The sequence below is a fragment of the Colias eurytheme genome, chromosome 6 (assembly GCF_061535395.1).
Source record: "Colias eurytheme isolate Ceu_HAF_F1 chromosome 6, ilColEury1 Martin Lab GWU primary, whole genome shotgun sequence".
Taxonomy (NCBI): Eukaryota; Metazoa; Arthropoda; class Insecta; order Lepidoptera; family Pieridae; genus Colias; species Colias eurytheme.
Genome location: NC_142985.1, coordinates 13,484,837 through 13,512,140, shown reverse-complemented (window position 1 = coordinate 13,512,140; position 27,304 = coordinate 13,484,837). Strand labels below are relative to the sequence as shown.

The following is a 27,304-nucleotide window of genomic DNA, read 5'->3' as shown; positions in this document are numbered from 1 at the left end:
TTTCATAAAATACCTCTGTATATTTTAGTAAAACGTTTTTAAATTGAAGGTTTAGAGGCTACATTTTAGGAACTACTGCTTCAATATCTCTTATTGTTTTTAAAAGTTCAGATGACATTTTTTAATAAAAAAAAATTGGTTGTTTGTAAAGTAGGTTTACGATCGCGATGTTTACGTGATAACATAATGCAGTGGCAGCGCTCGAGATGAGACCGTTATACCTGCGATCGCGCTCGTGAGGTTTTGGTGTGACACAAGTTTCTGAACATGTCACCCGACTAAAACGATTTTAAAGACGTTATCACGTCAAAATTAATTTATTGTTTTTCACACAATAGAGTTGAATCATTATGTTTACACATAAATTACAAAAATTGTTGGTTTATTTTTCCATATTGAAAGCTGACACTATTATTCAAACAGCCAAATATTATCAAATTACATTTTTAAATGAAAAAAAATATTATTCATTTATAGGCCTCTGATACCGTTGTGCCCTGCTACATAAAAATCCCATCCGAATAAACTACGCAATCTCCAAGTTCGCGTTACATTGCGTGTTTTCAGCGACTCAATAAATTCCGAAGTCGTAAAAACTAGAAGTGTAATTAAGCCGCCTTATCCGGCCACTCGAGTTTATCAACTCAGTACAAGTCGTCGAGAACTCGGTGATGTGGATTTATGGCGATTTTAATTGTTTTTATCTCGGAGCTTTTATTGATTTTGCGAAGGTCGCTTTATCGGATAACGTCGCACTTGTGAGGTTTTGTCATGATTTTTTGTCTTGTATTTATGAACCAAGTTTGTTGGAACTTTGGTCCAATATTAAATTTCGCGTAATCAATTGTTTTCGTACATCAGTGGCTAATTCTTTATATTTAGGATAATAATCTAAAAGCAATTATCCTTTAACTATTAAGTCTACATAGTTTTCTTCCAGTTTAATTGAAGGCCTCTTTTCCCTACATATTTTATTATTCTATATGTTTAGTTTCCATCTTTATGTATGAATGTATAAGGACACTCTTTTGTTCCAGATCGTCAAACATTGAGCCAGCGATGTGAGACGAACGCGCCAAGATGGTCTCGTGGGTTGTGTCAGTTATTGTTTTATTTATCATGGGTAAGTGTTTATTATAATATTATTTAAGACTAAAATTATAAATCGATATTTTTGTGCGATTCAGAGGTTTAAATTTACAGAATATTTTCTCTGTTAAGAAATGATTAAGTCTAATAATTTAGTCCTAATTTATAATCACTACATAGTATAAAACAAAGTAGCTTTCTTTGTCCCTATGTCCCTTTGTATGCTTAAATCTTTAAAACTACGCAACAGATTTTGATGCGGTTTTTTTTAATAGATAGATTGATTCAAGAGGAAGGTTTTAATATATAATTTATTAGGTTTTAGACAAAGCGGGCGAAGCTGCGGGCGGTTAGCTAGTATAGTATAATTGAAAACTTTAAGAATAATTTTCATTGGTTTCATTCATCTACTCCGCAAGTTAAATAAAAAAACACATCTTTGCTAAGAAAATATATCGAATATATTATATATCTTCGTATTCCAATCACTTTCGATAATATTTGTGAAAATACTTCGGATATATTAGTTTGTATTACAAATAAAACCGGCCAAGTGCGAGTCGGGCTCGCGCACAAAGGGTTCCGTAGCAGCAAATATAATAAATTACAGTTAAATCAACCTATCTCAAAAACTATAAGAGATACTTTGATCAAACCAAAAATCGTTGAAAGAGTTAATTAGCATGCATCACCTCTATTTTTTTTAGAATTTTATACCCCGTAGTTATAAAAATAGAGGGGGGGGGACATACTTTTTACGACTTTGAGAGCTGATATCTCAAAAACCGTTCACTTTAAGAAAAATGTTTTTTAGAAAACTTTATATCATTTTAAAAGACCTTTCCATTGATACCCCACACGGGTATGTACATCGAAAAAAAAAATTTCATCCCTCAGTTACATGTATGGGGGGCCCCACCCCCAATTCTTTTTTTTACTATTTAGTGTCATATTTTTGTAGCGGTTCATACAACACATATTCCCATCAAATTTCATCACTGTAGTACTTATAGTTTCCGAGTAAATCGGCTGTGACAGACGGACAGACGGACAGACGGACAGACGGACATGACGAAACTATAAGGGTTCCGTTTTTGCCATTTTGGCTACGGAACCCTAAAAACAGCCTTCAACTATCCATAATATTATTGCTACTAAAATATTATGAATACGAGTGCACATTATTGAAGAGAAGAAAAACAAAAATAGTTTATCGTCACAAGCCTGAACAAATGTCGCCAGAGCGTCGGGTTGCTTCATATGGAAATATTTATTTATTTTTCTTTTGAAAACAATACATTCTTCGCTTATGACGAAGGAGTTAGAATAATATGAATATAGTATGTATCAGACCCAATTAGCACTTAACAATATAATACAAAGGGTATCATTTTCTCATATAAGTAAATATACTAAACCGTTTGTAAATTTTACCCAAATACAAAGTGGTTTGCGGGCTTTTATAACGAAGTATGTATGTTTTATCGCCTCCTTGGTATAGTGGTTGACGCGTGAGCACCGAGGGGTCCTGGGTTCGATTCCCGGTGGAGATGAAGAAAAAGAATGTGTCGGTCTGGTAGAACACAAAAGATTGATCACTGACTTTATGTATCTATGTTTAATATACTTTATTATTTATCCATTATATAATATTATGATGTAGAGCGTTGGCGACAAACTCGCGTATTCCTTTTGCAGATACTATGTATAAATGCAGTACACGATATACAAGGAGATTACGTCAGTTTAAAGCACTTATCGTATTTTCACCTCACTTTTTCACACACTATAAATGTAAGAGACGTCCCTAAAACATTTAAAAACGTGTAAAATGTATTGAAAATACTAGTTTTTAGGATAAAAGCTTTGTTTTAATGTTACTTGTTAAAGTAAAATGATATTTGTATGGAGGCTCGAATTTTATGGCTTAATGGAAGATATTATGTTTATCCTGTGAGTTAAAAATATTTAATATACACATGTTACAAATTTAAAAATTCACGAGATTTTTATTTTTATTTTATTTTATTAGTTTCCAAACAGCTTATACAACAATATAACAAACAAATTATTCAAGTACAATTAATAACGTTCTATGTATAAGCCTACACACACTCAACACTATTTATTTAACCTGCTACATACAGAGTTAGACGAATTATATATCACATTAATTGTCGAAGAACTACACAACAAATAATAATTATACATTTAGCCAAACAAAGCAAATAATATAATCCCACCAAAAACATTTTCATGTAAAATGTTGCCAAGACGAGCCTATATGACTCGCACTGTCAAAAAGTTATCAGATCTCATGTAGAGCCAAGCTTCTAACACTACACGCCCTAACTCTACAAGGCCTAACTTCACAAACTCTACACCTTAGTCAAAATATGTGGCTTGGCCATTTCGCTACATTCACATCGGCGCAAGGTGAAAAATTAATTCACTGTTCATTACTTTTGTGTTATACAATAGTTCTTGTAGTAACGAACGGCCAAGCCACATATTTTGACTAAGGTGTAGAGTTTGTGAAGTTAGGCCTTGTAGAGTTAGGGCGTGTAGTGTTAGAAGCTTGGCTCTACATGAGATCTGATAACTTTTTGACAGTGCGAGTCATATAGGCTCGTCTTGGCAACATTTTACATGAAAATGTTTTTGGTGGGATTTCATTTCTTTTTGTAGGTTGTTTGTAACAATTTTTTTTTTAACAAGGAGTACCTATACATATATATATCTAGGGGAACCAAGTTTTAGATTATTAGATTAGACCTAGAGGTCTAATCTAATATCTAATCTAAAATCTAATAACGCTAGAGCGTCATCAAAATTTAATTTAAAATTTTAAAATCACAGGTCTCATACAAACTCCCATCCCCTAGTTTAAGGGGTTGGGGGATGAAAGTTACAAGTTTTATAATTTTTTTGTTGTTTGTGTGCTAATACTAGCTTACATACAAAATTTCAGCTTTCTAGGACATTAGGAAATACCTTAAGAATTTTGATGATCATCAGTGAGTCAGTGACGAAATTAGCGTTTTTTAGATATAAATAAAATCTGAAGTATAAAAGCTAATGTAATTAAAACTTAATATGTTCAATAAGTCCGCTATTGACAATATATCCCGAAAATTTTGTTGATCTAGCATAATCCAAACCCAAGTTATGAGGGTTCAAAAAAACGTCGAAGCGCTTCGAGAAAAGGTAGGTAGTGCCCGTGCGCGTAGTCGCTTGGCTCGTCTTGGCGGGGGCACTACCGTGCCCCCAGAAGGTAGTGCCCGTGCGCGTAGTCGCTTGGCTCGTCTTGGCGGGGGCACTACCGTGCCCCCAGATAAACAACAAACGCTTGGCATTTTAACCTTTTCATTTGATTGAATAGAAGCCAAATTGCTTTTGTTTATGTTTTCTTCTAACGAGCTCGGTTTTTCAGCTCAAGCCAATTAAAATGTAAATCTAAACGATACACGATCCTGATACTCTTAACATTTTGGTTTGTCAAGTGTTTTTTACATGTTACTTCTTTCGACTTGGTTAAGTGAATATGAAAATGGTAATCTGAAATGTTCTTATAATTAGTAAAAGTGACGGAGCAAGGTTTCACCCAATTTTTGCTCACCCACCTCCTTTAAATGTGTTTTCCTGTTAATGTTAATGGTAGTCTGGAAGAGATCGCTGCCCAGCGATAAGGCCGCCATTTGTACATACTTGCATCTATTTGTCGTTCTCTGTGTTTATTGTAAATCTTGTGTGTGTGTGCAATAAAGCATTATCTATCTATCTATCTATAAAAGAATAATGAAATTTCATTAATAAATTACTAACCATACAAATATTTGCCATGTAAATTATAGAAATAAAAGGTTTTAATTGCATTTGTACAATTTCATTTGCACATATTTACTTAAACTATGTATGAGAATTTGAAAATATTAACTTGTAGTGCCTGAGGGCTTCCTTCAAAACATTTGCTACATGGTCTAGTAAAAGATTTGCGGTGCTTAAAAAACTTCTTACAACTAAAGGGATTCTACTACATAACTAGATGTATAAAATATTATGAAATAAAGCAACAGTTTATAAGTACGACCTGTTTCATTATAAATTAAGTCGTTCACGTCCGTTTTGAAATATCATCGTTAGAGAAATTCAAATAAAAGTATAAATTAAATAATTAATTATTTTCCCCGTTTCATTTTCCTGTTTCATCTATCATCATTATTAATATAAAACGATATTATGACTTTCTGCGTCGCAAATTAAAACAAAATTTTCATAAGAAACGTTTTTTCTCTTCTTACAGCCATAACATTATTATTAAGTAGTTATATTCGAGTGATATCACCCGCATTTATTTAAAATTATAGCGTGTAACATAATACATGCATATAAGTTTTTATGCCATTTAAATTTTTTCACTACGTTTAAGCGAAATTCCTTTTCAAGTGCTCACTTTTTCGTATGTAACAATTTGTCAACGTCAGTGGCTTGGGCTTGAAAACGTAACAGACGGACAGCCTTATTTAGGTATGTACTTGTTACATAAGTCATCACATGAATATTATTTGTTTAAAACATCAACTCATAATATATCCTCCTATAAAATGATTTTAGTACCAAAATTTCAAAATATTAAAAGCCGAGCTTGAAAAAAATACCAATGGCAAATATTAGGAAAAACACAATACCCCTCGTGATGAACATAAACAGAATAAAAAATTGGTAAATTCGTTAAACAATACAGAGTTTCAACTTTAAAACAATAAACACCGTGTATGCTTCGTAAAAACTGTAAATTCTAACAAGCATTGTGCGTAAACAAAGGGAATGAAACATGGCCTCATAAAGTGCCTCTCCCGCTGTAATATGCAACATACAGCGGACAGTAGTGTACTGTATTATATAATATATTATATGGATCGCCCCTTTAACGTTTGGCTAGTTTTGAATATACTTGCTCCAACTTAAGTTTGGAGTTCACTTCTGGTTGTACGTCTGTGATGGAATACAATTTATTTGGGAAAACAATTTTCATTATTAATATATTATAAACTAGAGGTCCGGCCCGGCTTCGCCCGTGGTACATATTATTATTTCGCAATAAAAGGTAGCCTATGTCCTTTCTCGGGTATCAAAATATCTCCATACCCAATTTCATGCAAATTGGTTCAGTAGTTTAGGCGTGATTGAGTAAGACAGACAAACAGAGTTACTTTCGCATTTATAATACTGTGCCTCCAGTGAATAAGGGAGTAAGACGAGTTATTCCCTTTGGTTTTTATTGCACCATTGGATTCAGCTCGTCAAAATACACAACATATCAAAAGGTCATATCTCTAGCTGCGTCCTAACCCATTTTTTCGAATGACCCAAACGGTATAAGTAGGGTGTGATTAACGGTATAAGTTACCTTATCCATCATTTTAGACAATCGCAAAGGAACTATTCGTCTCGAGTCAAAAGTACCCACGAACACAAAGACGTATGTGTAGTTATACTTTTTGAATAAAGACTTAATTCATTTTGTTCCATCAGTCCTAACACTATTTTAGTATTAAACGCATTTGTGTCATTTTTCTAACATGAGCATAAAGGAACAACTCTTTTAGTGTCATTGGTTCAAGTGACGACATGAGACAGTTTGGCATTAATGCCGTGTTGCTATTGGTCTATTAATTGAATACTGCACGGAAACAACGCACACTATTCCTTATTATTATTTTTTAAATCGTTTTTTTCAATAAATCTGCAACAACAAATCTTTATATTTTTTAAAAAAGGTATTTATCAGTTAACTTGGGATACCAATATATTTCTATGGAAATTAACTATTTTTTGCAATAGATATTAAAAATACAGTTAACACATTAAGTGCATTTAATGATATTATACACTTTGTTTATATAAATACAGAACGATAATTGAATCATCTAAAAAAAGCCAACAAAAATGTTAAACTTATATTTTCTTCTTATAATTGGGTAAGTTTTTAAAAAATAACTCGTTTTTAATCTTTTTTAAAAAAAATTATCTAACTACAATAATCAAGACAATAAGACTATAGTCTATAATAGTCGCATAAAAAAAAGTATTTATAACCAGTCTTGACAATTATGAATATTGTTTTCTCCGCTTATAGCGTTTTAGCCACTGTGCTTTGGTAATTTGCCTTTTTTATAGGAAAAAAATCCGAAATATCGATACTTCTTTGGTCCTGCATTTTCGTAAACATTTTATGGATACTCTGGTACCACATATTTTGAAAAAATTGGGCTATTGTCACGTAGAGTCTCTTCAAAGTGCGTATGCCACAAGTCGTATTTGCATCCAAGGCACCTTCAAATCTGTGCTTAATTTTTTCATAAAATCTTTGCGGCTCATTGTATTTTCTTTATTTATCTACATTATTTTGATATTATATGATATAGAAATTGTTAAAATTCTATATCATGCCGTAAAATATCGCCACTGACCACCTATAACTTTTCCTGTATTAACTGAACATACAGGAATATGGTTTTCGGGCTTCTCTTATCTCTTTATAGTGCTTGTATCCTCAATGTATACCACCATGACATTGTGGCGTTGCCACTTTTATTATCTATATTTTATTATCTGTGGCGTTCCGAAACGGAACGCACTTGATCGAATTTTAAATTGATTCGACGATTAATTTTCACTAGAACAATAGTTAATACGCAAAACGCAATACGCAGTTGATACGTATTTAATACCAATACTCAATGATTGTCTCCTGCTAACCTGTACAGACTAGACTCATTGCGGTGACTGGTGAAACATTGTATAGCATTAACAACATAGTAGGTACTGTATTATTGAAAGATCGATTAAAGGTTTATTTTACAATCTACGACTTTCATTATACATGGGTAACAAAACCCCATTACATATTCGGTTTTACTCCGGACAACATCTTCAGCCACCCAATCCCTTTGCTTGAAGTCCAAATCCAGCGGAGGACAATAATCGTCATTTACTAAAATTGAAGGTTTTTCGTCCTAGTATAAAAGTTGTCTGGATCCCATTTTATACTCAATCTATAGTATAATACTATAGATATCATGTGAAACGTGACTTGGAAAAAAATTATTCAAATAAATCACAAAATAAAAATTTGAAACAGTTTTAAAAGTTACGATAAGCCCAATTATACGTCAAAATGACGCACAACATCCTCTTTACAACCAAATGGCGGAATTTACCTGGATGAGCCAACTATGTACTGCTAGGTCTCGACGGCTAATAAGTTGGTTCTGGATTTTGCAGCGATTCGATGGTAAATATAGAAGAGTTCATACGTCAAATTTACGTAGATTGGACTTCTAGGGTTAAATGCATAAATACCTAAATGTTGTTTTGTTTTTATTATCTAATAACGATAAAAAACCCCGTTGATTTCATTCGTTTTTCAAGCTACGTGCATAGTTTTTCCACTAAAATGCCTCAATTGAGTCATAAAGTACACAAATTTCAAGCATAATAAGTCACATCATTTCTATAAAACCAAAACTGGCAATAATATAAGTCGTGTTGTGCGATTATGAACATAGTGCATAAGGGCATAAGTCGTTATATTGCAAAGAGTAAAAAAAAAATTATGTGAATACATTGAGTTATTCCATGAAGAACTCGTTCATAAGGCCACAACTACAAAAAAACACGAAAAAAGTATATTTATGGGGTTGTTACAATATGTGTTCATATGTAAAAATATAGTCTAACATCATATCTTACACATACAAGCTTAAAATTTTGAATTAATAAAGATTTAGTATTGATATATAGTTTTTTGTCTCTCCTGAAAAGTGCTGTTTTTGAGTTATTCCCTTATTCACTGGAGGCACAGATTATATTAGTATGGATTCTACGATATAAATAAATATGTACAAGAAATAATGGAGAATGTGAATTTAAGAATTTCTATTCTTTTATCAGTAAACAATTTTTTTCGTATTACATGCCTTTGAAATATCAATGATTGTTTGAAAAATTAAATTCTGTAAAAGCTAGCCTGGACTTTATACAACCCTGACCCATATTATACGAATGTATGCTTTACAAAAGCGAAAAGTTGGTAATAAATTTTGTATTTTCCCAGATTTATAATCATGCACAATGTACATACTCTCTAGTTGATTAAGACACTTCACATTAACGCCGACACTTGCCGAATTATGACTTGAGTGCCTTTTTAAAAATGTATGTGTACGCACGCAGCTGGTATGATCGAGGAAAATGTTCCGCCGTTTCACTCTTTAATTTCTTTATCAAGCTTATAAAAATATAACGAACTCCCGAACCGAGTTTCATTAGCTTTAAGACTGTAAAATACAACGCACCTTGTTTATATGTTAATGCGTTTAACCCCTGCTACGCGATTTTAGATCTTATTTCAAAGGTGTTGAGAATATTATGACACGAAACATTTTTAACGTTATACGATAGGCTCTGGTTCTTTGTATTGTCTTCTATATTAGATGATGAATAATGGAATATTTAATGAAGATACTGCAAAAAGTTTATTTTTGTTTAGATGGTGTAAAGTATGCATATGCAACAATTTATTTGAACAAAGGATTTTATGTGCATTTTAAAAATATCACTGCGGTCGACTGTATTCTGCTACTCTATCATAAAAACCCGACATAAAACTTGGAAACTTTTTTATTTTCTTTACTTTCTTAAACAAATATATTATAGTACATTGAATTTTAAGCGCGTAGCATCGTCTACAGTGTTCGTAGCGCAGTGCTACGCAGCTTGTACAACTATGCTACGATGAATAAATCATCCTTTTCTAAGAGTTTATGTTTGTATTTCTGCTAAAGTATAATCACTGAGAAAGTTCTTCGTCTATATTATTTATATACAGTTTATACAATGTTATGCATTCGCACGAAGGCGTCATCTTGACTCAGTTTACATGATATGGCGCCAACTGGTTGTGACAGTTTTGCATTTTTGTAAATAATATTATTGTAATAAATCATAATATTCTATCATCGTTTTTAATCTCAAATATGTAAAATTGTTTACTCTTATAATAAAACAAATAGGTACTTCTTCCCTTTCTGAATACATTTTTGGGAAACGTATAAATTTTGTGGAATAATTCATAAACGGTAAAATTTACAAATTGCCGTCAAACAAGAATATTTCTGGGGATTTCATACATAATTCAAATTTTATGACGTATAAAAATACTTATCATGGCGTTGTTTCGTTTTCGAAACAAGAATAATCACTCAATAAAAAATATGCGAAGAGTAAAATATTAATATCACATAAGCAATTTTAGAGAATTTTTCATTAAGATACGTTTGAAAAATTCTTTGTTGTACAGTAGTTTCGTAATGTTAGGAATAAATAAATAAAACACATTTGTTATTTTTCAGGAATTTTAAAAAATGCATCAAAATTCTTGCGTTACACAGAGAACTTTTATATTTATCTACTGTCAAACCATAACAATAAACTATTGATATATTAAAGCCTATTAAAATTTTGTAAAAACCTTTACAACACTATCTATACATAATAAATCACAGTGATCTTTTTATTACTTATCAAAACAAACCAGATTTAACACTAATAACGTAAATCGCAACCATAAAACTGTAACTCGCTTGAACATTAGAACTTCCGTGAACTTGTTAAAGTCGAAGTAGTGAAAGAACAAGCCTGAACAATTTTCATAAGAGCCTTTTTTAATCTGTGACTTCCCAGCTTCCCGTTGACCTAAAAAGATTTAACTCGGCGTGCTGGCACATGGCGGTTTATGGATTTATTATTCATTTGGAGACTACGTTTATAATTAGGTTTGTATAACACAGGCTATTAACATTCGTATATTTTTATTGTGCACGGTTGGCGTGTTTTGAAGCTGACTTTTACATAAAGATTTTTGTAATATCTGGAAATAAAATATGTGATGGAAATAAAAATATTAAAGACTAGATCCGTTTGTTCCTAGATCACAGTGTAAAATATAAAAATAAGATGATTAAATTTATGCCTAAATTCCTAGCATCTCTACTCGACCAGGAAAATAAAGTAGTTGGTTCCATATTTTTCGGAGCTGTGAAAGTAGACACTCAGGAATGCAAGCCCGCCTATATGTCATGGTATAACTACCGAGAGTACCTAAAATTCAAAGTAGATCAATCACTTTTTGAGTAGATATAAAAATATATATTTATATTTTATTTTATATTTATATAAGAGGTGCTAGAGCGCTAGGATACACACGAACCCAACACAACAAGCGAAGTTATTGTACAGTTTTTGTTTTAAATGTCGACAGGGTCACGTTTAGTAAAATTATGAAAATTAACAAACAAGTTTCGTGTACCCATGAGTTCTCGAAAATCCCATTAAAACTCAATATAACGTTGCGTATTATTCCAAATTTCGTGGAACCTGCCCGATGTAAACTCAACTATCCATATTATTGTAGTACTTACAGTTATTAAACTCCATGTTTTAGCATTAGTTAACAAAAGTTTGAGAAATAATGTGAACTTGTAAATAGCTCGGTTGTAGTTACGTAAGTGAAACTTGACGTGACTGTTTTTTTACTGATAATAATTTGTGGAGATACATTATTTGTGATGCTAGATTTAATTGACCAATACAAAGTATGTTAAGTAGAGAAATTATTAAAAACATTAAAATAAATTTTACTTAATTTCTATCTCAATTTTTTGTGTAAAAATTTCTTTAGAATGTTATCACACACTTTTTCAACATAATAATACAGCAAACAGGTTATGCAATTAGGAAAAAAAAAGCTATACGTAAACAAATCGGCCACTGGCTTTTCTATTAGAAAAGTTAAACGTAGATTAATCGTGTCCCCGGGCGATGTAGCGTGGTCACTGTACACACCAGCTGGTTGAATATCAAACGTCACTTGACCGCTTTACTACGAAATTATGGTGTCCATTTGTGGCTAATATGACGGAGATTCTAAACAATTTCGTTTGGTATTGTAGCGCTGGATGAAACAGAATTTGACTTTTATTTAGTTGTTTAAGGAAATAGAGGGAATAATGTTAGGATGACTTTTTTTTTTATTTTCAGCATAAATGTTTAAGGCTAAAGTTTTGTTTTATAAATATTGTATTCCATCTGCCCACTTACATCATTACATTAGCTGCAGTTCATTATATATTTCAAATCTGATGACGACTTATCACAGTCCGTATCTTCACCGTAGACCTATAAACCTATTCTTGTAGGCTGGATCTTCTATAGCTCCAATCCTTCCAGGTGGTGATGGCCAAGAGCATGGCCCAGTGTTCCTCATGGAGCCACCTTCCCGCCTGGTGTTCTCCAACAGCTCTGGAGCCAGGGTCTCCTGCGCGGCGCACGGGTTCCCATCACCACAGATCGCCTGGCAACTACCTGATGGGACTCAGCTGGATGATAGTCCGGGACTCAGGTAAGATTGCGAAGATTTTGTGCGAATTTTATGTTTAGTAACGAATGATTGATAGTTTATTGATTGTGTGTATGATATTTTGTCGCAGAAATCTGATAAAATTGACTGTTACAGGGTACTACGAACATAATATTATAATTCTAAACAGCAAAAGAATAGGTAGAATTATTCAAAACTTATAAGCAGTTATGAGAAATTAAGGGGAAACAATATTGTATAAAATATAATATGAGTTGTTATTTTACGTGTTTTAGAAATTATATCTTATTTTTATATCGTAAAAGTGCGGAGTTTATGTTAGTATTTTTTTACCATTTCCATCTCCTTAGCATAATGATTACATAATTTATTTTTAAACTGACTACGAGGGAATTGAAAAGTAGCGCGACGCGACAAGAAAAATAACATTACTCTTAAAGATACGTGAAGTTTATCTCACAGTGAAGAAAGACGAAAATAAACTCGCAACAAAACATCTGAATTTACTAACTTACATTTTCAACACGAATAGCGTAAGTATATCGTATGTGAACATTATTTTCTTCCACATATTACTAGTGCTAAAGAGCCATAAATTCCAATCATTCTTTTCAGACGCAACCACTTTAGGGATCGTAAATTCATGTCTTTATAGAAACATTTTAAATCCCTCTTTAAAAATGCTTATTTTCAGTGAGACGAGGTGTCCTTTTGATTTTTAGACTGAAAGATAGCATTTTAAAATACAGTGAAACTTGGTTAAGTGGGACCTGGATAAGTGGGAAACCTCCATAACTGGAACTCATGCTAAAGCCCCAACACTTTGGCACTGAATTACCTCTGTTAGTGGGACGAGGTAAACCTCTATATCTGGGATTTGTTCTTTCGATTTATCATCATAGTTACCTCTATAACTGAGACAGCGAGTAAATTTTATATGCATAAACCTCTGTAACTGAGATAACATTGTTTGTTTACTCATTCTTATTCTACCCTACCATATATTTTATTTAATGATCGGACCTGTATAACTGAAATAACCTGTATTCTCACCTATATTAATGGAACCCTCTGTAAATGAGACAGATATTTATTTATACCTGTATATCTGAGACACTGGGTAAGTGGAATACCTCTATAAGTGAAACAACATTGCCGGTCCCTTGATGTCTCACTTAACCAGGTTTCACTGTAATATTATTTGTGTTCTTAAAGCTCACGTAATTTCTGAGGAGAATGCAAAATCGATGCGGTAAGATAATGTGAACCTGGGTGCTGAAAACTCCTACAAAAATATCTGACTCTCACTATGTATTCTATAATAAAATTAAGTCTTGGTATTTTTAATAAAAAATACAACAGCGAACAAGAGGCGGACTCGAGACGCTTTTGCGTTACAAAGACGATAGTAATGTAAATATTTCATAAGTGTTGGAATACATATTATACAGCGGAGCGGTTCAGCTGGGAGCGAAGGTTCTACACAAGAATCGACTTTATCAGTTTTTCTTTGTATATATGCCCCATTTTCTTTGAAAGATATTACACTTTACTAGTGGAAATGGTTCCGATTTGCTACTCATCTTTACTCAGAAAGGAAAGCAACTTTTACATAGTATTTACCATATTTACGCCCTACAATTTAACCTGGATAGTCCTATATTACTTTAGTAATAGATTTACAAGTGTTATATCTTCTATTATATAAGTCTGTAAGAGATCTTCAAGCAAAAACATTATCATAATCTTATGTTCGTCCCTAAGAAAGGACACGACGTTATCAATGCATTTACCGAATATTACATAACTCTGAGCTCCGACAGCTTGGAAGTTAGCAAGTTGGTTATCTTTAAAATTACCCGAGTATACGGAGAGATGAGGCGCGCCATGAAATATGGAACAGCTATTTTGAATAGTTCTCGATTCAAGCGACCGAATTTAGAAATCTTCGTTCGAATATATTTGACGATATTGCTTTGGGGAAATATGTTCTCGGACAAGCGGATAGATAAATAATAATAACCTGGCTATAAACTTGACGATCGTGTATTTTTATAAGTGAAAAAATTGAACCGTGTAGAAAGCGTCAGCGAAAGGGTTTGATCTCTGAGCAATAATTTTACATTAAAACAAACATTTTCGTAAAATATGTTTAACAATTTGATTTGTAAATAGAAAGCTCATCATATCGACCACAAATGTGTCCAGCCGCACGCCACAACCCAATTTGAAATGCGGCGTTGAACAGCCGGAGCTATGAAGCTCATTTAGATACTGACGTGTGGCCTTCTGCAACTATTTTGGTAAAATAATAGCTGTGATTGAATTTTAGTGCTAGGTAAATTGAATAAACGTAGTGAAACTTTCAAATCTAGTTAGAGAGTTTTGTAAATACCCTTGTAATATAAAAATGATAATCTCTATATTTTATACAATCTATAATTAATCTTCCTGCCCCAACTTCTCTCGATTTTAAAATTAAAAGTTTGTTAATATTTTTGAATGATGGAAAACATGATTCATTTACATATTCGCTTTATACTTTTCTAATGCTTGAGGCTAATTCACGTGAATACAGAACACAAACATTGCAAATTATACGTTTCCTTATTGATCGTAGAATCCTAAAAAAGAAAACATAAGACCCACGTCCAACAAAATAGATAAACAACTATAAAATAGCGTGTGTTAAATGAAAAATTCATAAAACACAGTCTTGATTTGTTTTATATTAGTTTTTTCATCTGTACTCGTGTCCCACTTCGAACAGCGTACTGGGAAAATATACAATTCTTTCTTCATAATAATTGATACATTATCCGCTGCCGCCGTGATAAAATATTCCAGGATGTGTTATTTAACGGTTTTGCATTGTTTCTGTTAATTAAAGTAATGTAAAATGTGTTGACCAAAGAAAGAATTTACGTAAAGGAAAAATAGGATTATTTCAGCACTTTTGGTTGGGGAGCTTATTACAACTTTAAGGTATTGGGTTCAATCTTCCGTGAACAAATAAAAAGTCTACCATGAAAGTACCATAATATAAATAAAAGTGCCTCACAACACGACACGGCATTTCACACTTCACAATTTTAATTCTAACAATGAAAAAAAAATGTTAATCCACTTTACGAATTTTACACAACAATTTCGTGTATAATCTAATTTAGAACAGGACGCAATAAATCTAAAGTAACTAAATATAGTAGAGTGAACAGGTACCTTCTAGGGAAGCGCGTTCCATCTTAGACCACATCTCAGCTTAACATCAGGCGAGATTGTGGTCAAGCGCTTCCCTATTACCAATAAAAAAAAAAAAAAAAAAAATTAAATTCCCGTAAGTAAAGGGGAGACTAAAATACGCTCCGAATGAATTATGACACTTTGTTGTACCTTTATCTTATAATTCAGGTACATAGTTGCAAGGTCAGGCTTAATATATTATTTATTATATTACCCTGCTAAAAATAATAATTAGTAAATAAATAATATGTAGGTATTCCATACTATTAAATACAATAATTATTAATATAGCTTTTTGCAATGGTAAGATACCAGCTTATGACCACTATGTTGTTTCATCTGATCGATCAAAGGCTTAAATTGATTAAAAAGAAATTTTAACTCGACATTTAAGTGACAAATTTTATTGTAATACGTGGTAATACGGAGTATAATAAATTGTGAATTTCCAACGTCCAAATAAACAATTTAATTTATTATTTTCGCATACACAGTAATTTGAAATACCACTTCAAGTTATGTTTGATTGGTTTTATAGAAACGAAAATGTCATTTCTCGCAAAATGGTTGCAACAACTTACAAACTCCAGCGTACCGCTAAAATCCCGTCAACAAAACTCGATCCCTAAAAATGAAAAGCTAACGTTTCCAAGAAATGCAACCTTCAATGCGATTAAATCTAAAAACTGCTAAGCCCGAAATAGAGTGGTATCGATTGATGGCGGATAATACTGGCGAGTTTATTTTTAAACTTCACTTTGCTTTTAGGATATTGGAAACTTAAGTTGTTTATTTGATATCGGAATGTAATTTGATACGGTGGTTTGAAGCCCGAAAGTGCAGGGTTTTGATTAGTAGGACTCGGGCTTTACCGCAATTCGTCGTAATTAATTTATATTATTGGTTGTGACATTTTTTCTAAATATAGGTATGTAGTGTTTTCTTATACTTAAAAGTATAGTCCACGTTACAATGAATGGAGAACACATTTTTGAGAGTTTTTTACGGACTTAAAATGCTGCCAATTCTGGAAGAAACTGATACAGGAAAACATCAAGTCATTCTATTATTTTTTCAAATTTCTCTCTGACTAGTCTCAAACGTATGTTTAACAGTGAATTAGTAATATCCAAGACTCTGGTACCCAGTTTTTCCTTTATAGAGCACCTCCTACAAGACAATTCAAATATCTCTTAACAGCAAACAGTGAGCTCTGAAACTATTCAATTCGTAACCACATCCCTTTGCAAATAGAAGTGTAGTCGAGAAATTCCGACACATTGACACGTTGTAGCATCTAGAAACTTCCTGGCTTTATAATGTTTTAGTATTGTTTAGTAATTTGTTTGTTATAATGGCTGCAGTGATTTGGAAATAGATTTATGTTCAAGTATGCCCACGGGTATTTCAAAGGTATTTTTAAGCTGATTTATGTCCGTGATTTCAACACGTTTTTATTCGAAAGATATATTATATAAATATGTATAATAATAAATTATGTACTATTCTTCCGACAACTATGAAAGTATTTATTAACCCTAGAAACATAACCTTCGTCCATCTGATGAATACGCGGTACTAAATACGCCATCTCTTTCTAACGCGTGCGCGTATAAACTTGCCTGTTCTTGTCAACTTACTGTGCACCGCGCTGTTGCAGGCGACACCGGTGTTCAGCGCGTAAGTATTTTGTTTTTTGATTTATTGAGCATCTGTTCATCGTTTCGATGAATGGTTATGGTTTGTGTTAGTTTTGGTGACGGTTTGAAATATTTGCCTGCAGATTTTTGACATAGAGTCTCGTCGTGCACTGAGTGATGACACAATTGCGCGATTATTGTTGGAAGAGGATGACACCAACTCGCTGCCGGCTTCTTCGGACGGTGAAAATGAAGACTTTATGGAGGTGGACGACGTGGAAAGCGATCAGCAATATGAACCCTCTGACCAAGAGGACAGTCAGCAAATCCGTCACGGTTCATCACCATCTCACTCACGGGACCACGAGACCGACTCTCAATCACCTCCTGATAAATTGGAAGAGACTTCAGGTACTTCTTCATGTATTTTGACCTTACCCCAAGTACCATTCGTAGTCGTAATCGTCACGTTTGGGCCACAAGTAAAGGTCGTTCATCAGGAAGGACAACTGTGATAAATATCGTCCATGTAGCAAGAGGGCCATCTCGTGGTGTAAGAGGAATGGTAGATCCTTTATTATTATTTGATCAGTTCATGACCGATCAGATATTTGAAGAATTATTGAAATGGACCAACTCTGAAATCGCTATAAAAAGACGAACGTATGAACAAGTCACATCTACATTCAAAGATGCTTGCAAAGAGGAGCTTAGAGCGCTTGTAGGTATTTTAGTGCTAACAGCAGCTCTGAAAGACAACCACCTCTCCCTTGAAGAACTGTTTAACCCTGAGTATTTCTGGTACTAGGTACGTGTCATGTATGAGCAAAGAAAGGTGTGACTTCCTTTTACGCTGCCTTCATTTTGATGACAAAACATTTAGCTTTTGTATTTTTTAAGTGTAGAGTTATGCCCTAAGTTTATTTTGGCCAAAGAAAAAAAAGCTATATTTTGTTATTTTTTTTTATTTTAATTTTTACGTACCTTATCAACTACGATCTCCTTAAAACTAGTGCCTTACGTTATTATAATAAAAGTAAATAAAGATTTCCTTTTTTCTTAATTATTATGTTTTAATTATAAATAAGACCCTTATCCCTAAAAAATGATGTAGTAAACAGTTTTAAATTATAACGTTTTAAGTAAAAATTTCATACTTTTAAAAATGTTCATCAATATGATGAATGGTTATGTTTAAAGGGAGCATTAAGAAGGTTATGTCTCTAGGGTTAAACAGATAATCTTTTGCATTTGCAAGCGAAGGTATAAATAATATGCTATGATAAAGGTGCCGTGGCATTTTATCTACCTACATTATCCACCTACAGCCTGATTGTTCCCGTTAAACATTCGATATTTTGTTACCATATTTATTAAAAGCCTTTGTCTTGTTAAACGTGCCGTTATGTATAGTTATATAGCCGAATATATAGCAATATCGTATACAAGCATTAACTACGCAGTTTATTACGGCGAATGTCAACCGACTTATTGACACAGTTCAAGGGAAAATGAGCAGAATCGCTGAGGAAATAAGTGCGGAAATTGGCCGAGAGAGTGGTTAATGTGCGGAACCGCAATGCTAGTTTTACTTTACGTTATGTCAACTAGGATTTGACTGAAAACGTACTGTAATGGCGCGGATACACGCTTCAGTGAGCATGTTTGTTGCCTGTGATTTGAGGTCTTAAAATCCCATTTGTTTCCATAGTCCGTGAAATTTTATGATATTATTTCCTTGTAGTTGTCATATAGTATAACGTCTTATTAATTACAATTTCAGCGTCTAGCAAACAAAACTTTATGTGATTTATGGGATTTCACAAAGATTTTAGGACTAATAATTTATTTGTAGGTATTTATAAATAATTACAACTTGGTTTACTGTTATTGCTTACACAAAAATATATTGTATAGTTTTAAAACCTAGTTATCAATCTTATATATAAAAATGAATCGCAAAATGTGTTGGTAAGCGCATAACTCGAGAACGGGTGGACCGATTTCGATAATTCTTTTTTTATTATATTCCTTGAAGTACCGGGATGGTTCTTATGTAGAGAAAACATAAATATGTACCACGGGCGAAGCCGGGGCGGACCGCTAGTCTTATATATAAAAATGAATCGCAAAATGTGTTGGTAAGCGCATAACTCGAGAACGGCTGAACCGATTTCGATAATTCTTTTTTTATTATATTCCTTGAAGTACGAGGATGGTTTTTATGTAGAGAAAACGTAAGTACCACGGGCGAAGCCGGGGCGGACCGCTAGTTATTTATAAAATTCCTTGTCCACTTCGTAAGTGAAATTCTATTTATCCAATTCATCGGTCATTCGACTACAAATGCCTTTAGTCAATACAAGATGTGATATTTAAACATACAATACATTCCAGAAATATCCAATCCTATTGGACGTGATAAGAGTACAGTTCAATTAATACTAGTGTCAGAAAACACACGCTCATAGAGGTTGTCAGAGCGAGTTTCATATCGCTTTGCCGGCCAAGGCATGCCTTTGTAAATTCGAAGCACAATAGTTGAGCCGCAAAGAGAATGTCAAAGTGCAGATAACTCACTTAGTGGTTCGGAACTAATCTAACTTGGTACTTGCTGTCCATCGCACGTGACTATGTCCACACTTACGGGTATGCTAATCGAGTCTTTTTGGCTTGGAATTAGTAGATTTAGGGACGCTTATTGAACCGTGTTGAAACTATTTACATGATAAATAATAAATGTCGGTGAAGTTAAGTAATAAACGTTAATATATACGGTTATAATTGTAACAATTAAAACACTATTAAGACTCTACTATTCAACAGTCTCGTCTAGCAAACTTTGCACTGTTGAAACACTGGTGTATTAATTGCAAACAGATGTGCATCCTGTGTCTGAGCCTTTTCTTTTAAAACTCTATAGAATAGGAAGTACACTTCCTTCATCCATAGACTCTGTTATAGAACACTTTCATATAGAAGCATGATTTAATAATAAAGGAATAATTAAAATTCACTCACATCAAGATTCACTTTTCCCTGGACTTCATTATCCCAGAATCGGAAACCGTGCTTTGAGTCAGTAACGAATGAATACAAAGAAGAGAGGGAGATTAATTGGGCTTCGCAGGTTGGCATAAATATTGTTCAATTCTGTGACCGCGCATAAAACAAGCGAATTAGAGCCGGTGACGTAGGCGGATTAAATTACCGACCCTCTCAACATATTACTGCGAATATCTCATATATTATGTATGTCAGCGAGGATTTCACCATTTAAATTTTCTTTTATGTTTGACAATGTATTGTAACAATGCCTTATACGCTCTTGTATATATGGAGTTGGTACATAGTGTGTGAAAATTACGCAGGCCTACACAGAATAAGTTTGTTATTTGTGACAAAATTTTAATGGACTGAAATGATTTTATAGTTGGGTTGAAACGAAATTGTATGAATTGATATACCTACTGTATAAATTTTATAATTTATTATTGGTATTAAAATTTTATAAATAATAATATTTTATTTGGTTGGGTCATTTTATCAACGATACTATTTTTATTTAATTACTGTATTTTTATATGAAATTACATTTGATCAACAAAATATTATGACTATAATATATTATAGACCGTATATGAGCGTTTTCAGAAGTCTGTAAATATGGCAGCGTTAAACACAAAAACCTACATTAACACTGCTGTAAAATTAAATAAGCTTTATAATAACATAAACAGAAACAAAATCATATGCAACAGCCAACTGTAAACAGAACAGTGTTTGTTTCACCCCGAACAGAATCCTTTATTTTGTTCAGCTCATACGAAAAAAGCCAAAGAATGTATAAAACAGGAACGGAATAAGGAAAAGCTTGAAATTCTCAAAGCAACTTTGTGTTCCTGGTGCAAGCGTGGCGGTAAACGGAATTCTGCACTTGAAAACTTTAACGTTCATTTTAATTTTGAAGTCACAATTCTTGCGTTTACCTCCCGAGTTTGATGCATGGTTTTAATAGAGTTTGTTCGTTAATGCTATGTATACAAAAAGATTTAAAAGTTACGCGTTCGGATTTAATGCGGAATTAAGCTAAAATTTGTAAATTTGCATTTTGACGTTTTAATTATTTAAGACGCTGAATGCATTATTCGTTTTAGTTTTGTTAAAATTCTGGAAAAATACCTATTTTTGTGAGTACTTTACTTAATTATTATTTTTTATCGTAAGTTTAGTGAAAAACATACATAATAAAGATCTCCCAAAATGAATTGAGAAAGGAAGCAAGATCAATTATATATACCTACTTTGTAGAAAATAGATACTAGGTGGTATAGTGTCAACATATTCTACATCGTGAGAGCGACCACAAAGTTGTTATAACAAAATCATACATATAGCTTACAGTAGGTTACTACCTATAGTATATTATTTCGCACGTAAATAAAACGATGTACTCATCTGCAAAATAATATACTTCTTTTTATTATGAGTCAGTTGATATATTGTTTTATATATTGTTATAATTAATTGTGTTGAGCTTTCACCAAGTATGTACCGATTTAAGCTTGTATAACTAGTTAGATGTACCGGAATTGTATTTAAACTGAGCATTATTACGATTCAAAACAAGATTGTTCCGTTTAATTTAAGTTACAATAGAGGACTCGGGAGCGGCCACCGACACTTGCGAACTCTTCTCAACGTTTTGATTTGAACTCAATTACAAGTTTGTCTGCGAATAACTCGGTATTATTGCGATATGTGCATATATTGCTTTATTTGCGGTTAATCGTGGATTACTATTGTTTGCTTGTGGTATTATCCCGTGACGCGTCCTATGTACAGACGGTTGCTCATAACTAAAACTGTACTGTAGCGTCCTGCGTAACAACGACTGTTCATAACGCGGCCAATGACTTTGAAGGTCACCTGTAGTTCTTACAAGTGAATGTTTCCAGTATAAAAAATATTTCTCTATGCCTTAAACATTTATAATTCGAATCGACACGACTCCGAGACAGGCAATAGAGACCAAAACCACAAAATAAAAAAAAAAGTGAATCATTGATTGAGTTGCGTCATCGGCCATAGTTTGTGACATTTGTCTTGTTCAACGAATATTTGGATTGTGAATTATGCCGAGAGGAATAATTAGATGAGTGATAATTGAGACGTATATTACTGGAAATTTTACGTAGAATACGTTTATGATATTAGTTTTAGGGATATTTGAAGAATACTCAGTGAAAAAGTGTCTCAACTTTTCAGTGCGGAAGACGCAAAATGGCGCTTTTTTTCTTGTTTGTGAATAATGGAGATTTGTTATTATTCATAGTGAAATACGTTGTGTTAAATGTGTGAAAATATAAGTGAATGTATTTGGCAATCGTGTAGTGATATGAAAACGTGAATATGATCATTTGATGACTCAGCATTATCATGTAAGTGTTAGTATGTAAGCAATTAAAATTAAAACAAAAGAAAATCAATTTTTTATAATTTTATAGAAAAAATATATCGTCATGATTACATTTTTATGCTATAACTAGTTTCTTCCTCTTTCCAAAAATATATCATACATGGCATATAATTATAGAACAATAGGGTAAATAAAATTTTCAAACTCGGTAGTCATAAAAAAGCTAGATTTCGTGAACTCCCTTGACACTATCGGGATCGGTGCCGGCTGTGCGCCGGACGCGTCACGGGTTAATTACGATATTTGTTTGCTATGATGCATTAACTAAAGTCGATTGCTTCTCTAATTTCTATAGAGAAGAATGTCTGTTTAATTCGTATTTCTACACAAATTAGCAGTGGAAATGACATATTTATTGCTACTATTATAAAACTCTAAATTTATTATTATACTCCGTAACTCCGTACACGATTTTGAAGTGAATACATAACACCCGAAAGCTATTGATAGCGTTGAATATTCATGTATGATATCGTATGTCTACAAGATCTTGTCATTGGTCAGGTTTCTCTGTATTTTATTTGAAACCACTCAATTTACTTTAAACTACTCAATATTACAAAATTGCAAGTTATAAATCCTATTTAAACATCTAAAAACTATAATAGAAAAGTGATTAACTATAATGTTCCGTCTAAAAGCTGTTGACTTATATTTTCTCAAAAGAACTCGACAGCCGTGAGAAAGCTTTATTTACCTTAGACTCGTCGAACATGGCTTTAATTTCAACTGTAATATTTCACTCCTTTTATTCCTTGACGTAGTTTCATTTCCATGCCCTGGTATTTAAGGGTTTTTGTAAATTTACTCTTGTTTAATATTCTCTCGCTCTTTATAAATGCTACATTTAAAGAAGTCCTTTTTATTTATTTGTAACAGAGCCTTTTAAATAATGTATAATTATAGCTAGCTTAAAGAATGTTGGTAAGGGAGCAAATTATTTGAGACGGAAACGCAAAGTTTGCGTAGTGTAAACTAAACTTCATTCGCTTGCGTTCTTTAAAAAATATACGTTTGATAATGTGAAAATGTACTCTCTTCACTACATAAGGTGCAAATTCATTCAATATCTTGAGCAGTCTATTAAATGATTAATGATTACCTGACATTATTATCCAATACCTAACGAATTAATACAATAAGTGGTTAACAAAAACGCCAGGTTTCTGTTTAAGCCGTCATTTCTTGAAAACTTTACCAAGTGTACGAGATTTATTTTTCTTCCCCACGTACAGCGTACAGTTTGTATTCACGATGTCTGCAAAAGTTTTCAGTTTGTCAGGGAAATGTTTTCCAATATTCAGTTTTGCTAATGGTTTCTGTAAGTTTTCGGTATTCAATATGAAAATTTATAGTTTTATGTGTATGATTTATTGTAGGGCTTAAGGTATAAGTGTTATAAGTATATACAGTGTTCTTGCTAAATGTGAAATCACAGAAAAATATCTTAGACCAGGTTAAAGGAAATTAACTAAATAATTAGCTAATAATAAGACAAATTCTTAATATTTTTGTTATAAACACGTTAATTACTTAGTACCAATAAACACGTAGTTTCATAGTGCAAATATTCAGGAAACTACCTTTTCTCAGCGCTTTTAATCGTATCACTGCAGCAGAAAATGGAAACACAGTGGAATCAAGAATAGTTTAAAGCTGCACAATGAAGATAATTTCATGGAACCACTCATATTGACTTATTGGAGCAAAAGTCGATTGCGTATTTTAAAAGGCACGCGAAACGCTCTTTTTGACATAGTTTTTGTTATGTATGTGCTAGCATAAGTATAAGAGTATTTCTTCTGTAAAATATTTAAGAGCGTCGTGCATCATTTATTTGTTGATATTTCTTTTTGTAGAAATAATAAATAAGAAGTGTTGTAAAGAAAATGTTTGATTTTGTTACATACACAAAAATATTGAACCATAACAAACTTAATTGACCAGTCTTGTTAAAATAGTTTATAGGTTTTAGATGGATAAAATCTAATAAGTTTTAATACGTAGCCTTTATTACAAAGAAACATCCTTTCATAATAAAATATGATACCAGGATTATTATAAAAATAGATATTCGTAGAAGCTAGTGTATAAAAATGCTCCATATAGAAACTCATATGAGAAGCTGATCCGCCCCCAGGCCTATTGTTGCTAATGTCCTAGCACAAACAATTCTGCCCCCGGCTATTCATGCTTAGTGCTCTTTTGTCTACCCCCACATATCTTTAGTCTGTTATTGTGGCCTACCGTATTCGATTTGTATAGACTGACTTGGGGAGTTCAAAATGCTAAACCGAGGAAAAATGATTAATTTTTTATTCAAGTCCATATCATAGAAACAACTCAGTTTAACTAAGAAAGTTCAGATCTTTTTTATCGTGAAAAAGTTATGAAAATGGGTTTTGGTAGAAAACTTGTAAGACTCCTATTGTCAGTTCAGTCAGAATCATATACCCTTTATACATTTCTCATGTTTTGTGAATTTATTTCAATATACTTGCACATACTCTTTTATCTTACTCTTTTTTTTAAATCAGCACAATAAAAAGCAGTAAACGCACATCAAAGGAGCGTTGATTGAGCTCGCGGCTCTGCTTTCTATCTGATCATATTATCTTATACAAACTATTACTGAACACGTGTCTTTGCTTCACATGTAGAACATTTGCAGTTAACAGATTTATAATTGACTAGCGACCCACCCCGGCTTCGCACGGGTGCAATGCTGATACTAAATACACTAAAGAAAAATTGTGAACGTTGTATATAAAAACATAGCGGCCCGCTCCGGCTTCGCACGGGTATAAAATATATAGCCGGGCGGCCGGCCGGTACCGCCGCAAACGGTACGTCCCGCAATTTTTAAATCTGTAATATCTTCGAAAATATTCACTTAAATCATACGGGGTAAAGGGCCATATAGATCTATATTAAATGAACAATGTATTCAAGGTATTTAATTGGTTAAGGATTAATGCTGTATTGGTTAAAATCGTATCGAAAATTAGCCATTATTTGTCGTAAAAAGTAAATGACAAAAAACAGTTATGGTGGGTTATCCATAAGAGATAGACATATACCATCGCGGACTTTTCTGTAGACCTTTTTAATGTGTATAATACTTAGTACATTATTTTGATAAAACTCGTAGGGTTCAGCCTGCGTTTGCAATGTACGCGGAAAAAATGTAATTTTTTACGACATCACATTAGAAACCTCAAAAATAACAGTACTTCTCCACTATTTAATGGATGTTATTATACATATAAACCTTCCTCTTGAATCACTCTATCTATTAAAAAAAACCGCATCAAAATCCGTTGCGTAGTTTCAAAGATTTAAGCGTACAAAGGGACATAGGGACATAGGGACAGGGAAAGCGACTTTGTTTTATACTATGTAGTGATAGTGAAGCCCCGACAAATTGACATAATATTGAAATGTATATTAATACAGATTATACAGTAGATAATATTATCATACAGGTCGTCTTTCTATATGTATTTTAGCGTGTTCCTACTCAATGATTCATATCGTGTATAAATATTAATAGATTTCCGAGAATTTCGATACATATAATATGTAGATTGTAGATGGATGAAAAGGATGTAGAAAATTGTATTTATCGTATCTTAATCCCCCTTTTATGTATTTGTTTATATTAGGTTGTATTTTATAATACTGATATATCTATTATTTAATATGCGTAGAGTTTTTAATAAGGACACGGACACAAGATTACATAATGAAATCCATACTAATATTATAAATGCGAAAGTAACTCTGTCTGTCTGTCTGTTACTCAATCACGCCTTAACTACTGAACCAATTTGCATGAAATTTGGTATAGAGATATTTTGATACTCGAGAAAGGACATAGGATAGGTTTTATCCCGGAAATCCTACGGGAACGGGTTTTTCTTTGAAAACGCGGGCGAAGCCGCGGGCGGAAAGCTAGTACACATATAAAGTAAATCTTTATAAATGCGAAAACAGAATCCTCTACGATTGAATTCGAGTAACCTGCTTAATTATCGCTATCCTCCTTAATTATTTAGATGTAGCTAGCTGGTAGCTAATTTCAAAAAGACTTATTAAAATGCAGATCCAATATGATGCCATTAATGTTATCGTAGCACAAAGGATGCAACTTCGTCGCAGTCTCGTCCCTGGAGAGTGGATATTAGATTAGTACTTGACTCCCGCGATATTACTTCCAATATATGGAATAATATCCATCTTGTCCTGGACGTTCGTTCGTAAGATATGAAATTAGTGTTAAGGTAAAACAAAGATTTATTAACATTTTATAGAAAACCGTTAGGTTAGTTATTACAAAAAAATAATAGTAGTGATCTATTAGTTTTCAATTAGTTACTTGATTTTGGAGTAAATGTTGTGTTAATAAAA

The 27,304-nt window shown here is 32.9% G+C and overlaps 1 protein-coding gene and 1 pseudogene across 2 annotated transcripts in view; both read left to right on the top strand.

Annotated features, from left to right (window-relative positions):
- Window positions 1–1,119: 1,119 nt before the first annotated feature.
- Window positions 1,120–27,304, top strand: part of Dscam3 (Down syndrome cell adhesion molecule 3) — a 115,669-nt gene continuing 89,484 nt past the window's right edge. The window contains exons 1-2 of the mRNA XM_090102664.1: window positions 1,120–1,123; window positions 12,382–12,553. Coding sequence (XP_089958790.1) covers window positions 1,120–1,123; window positions 12,382–12,553 — 176 coding nt within the window. The remainder of the gene's footprint in view (window positions 1,124–12,381; window positions 12,554–27,304) is intronic.
- Window positions 17,168–18,340, top strand: LOC149908143 (uncharacterized; annotated as a pseudogene). Its single transcript, XR_016456783.1, has 3 exons — window positions 17,168–17,188; window positions 17,318–17,455; window positions 17,559–18,340. The product of XR_016456783.1 is annotated as an uncharacterized LOC149908143 (transcript).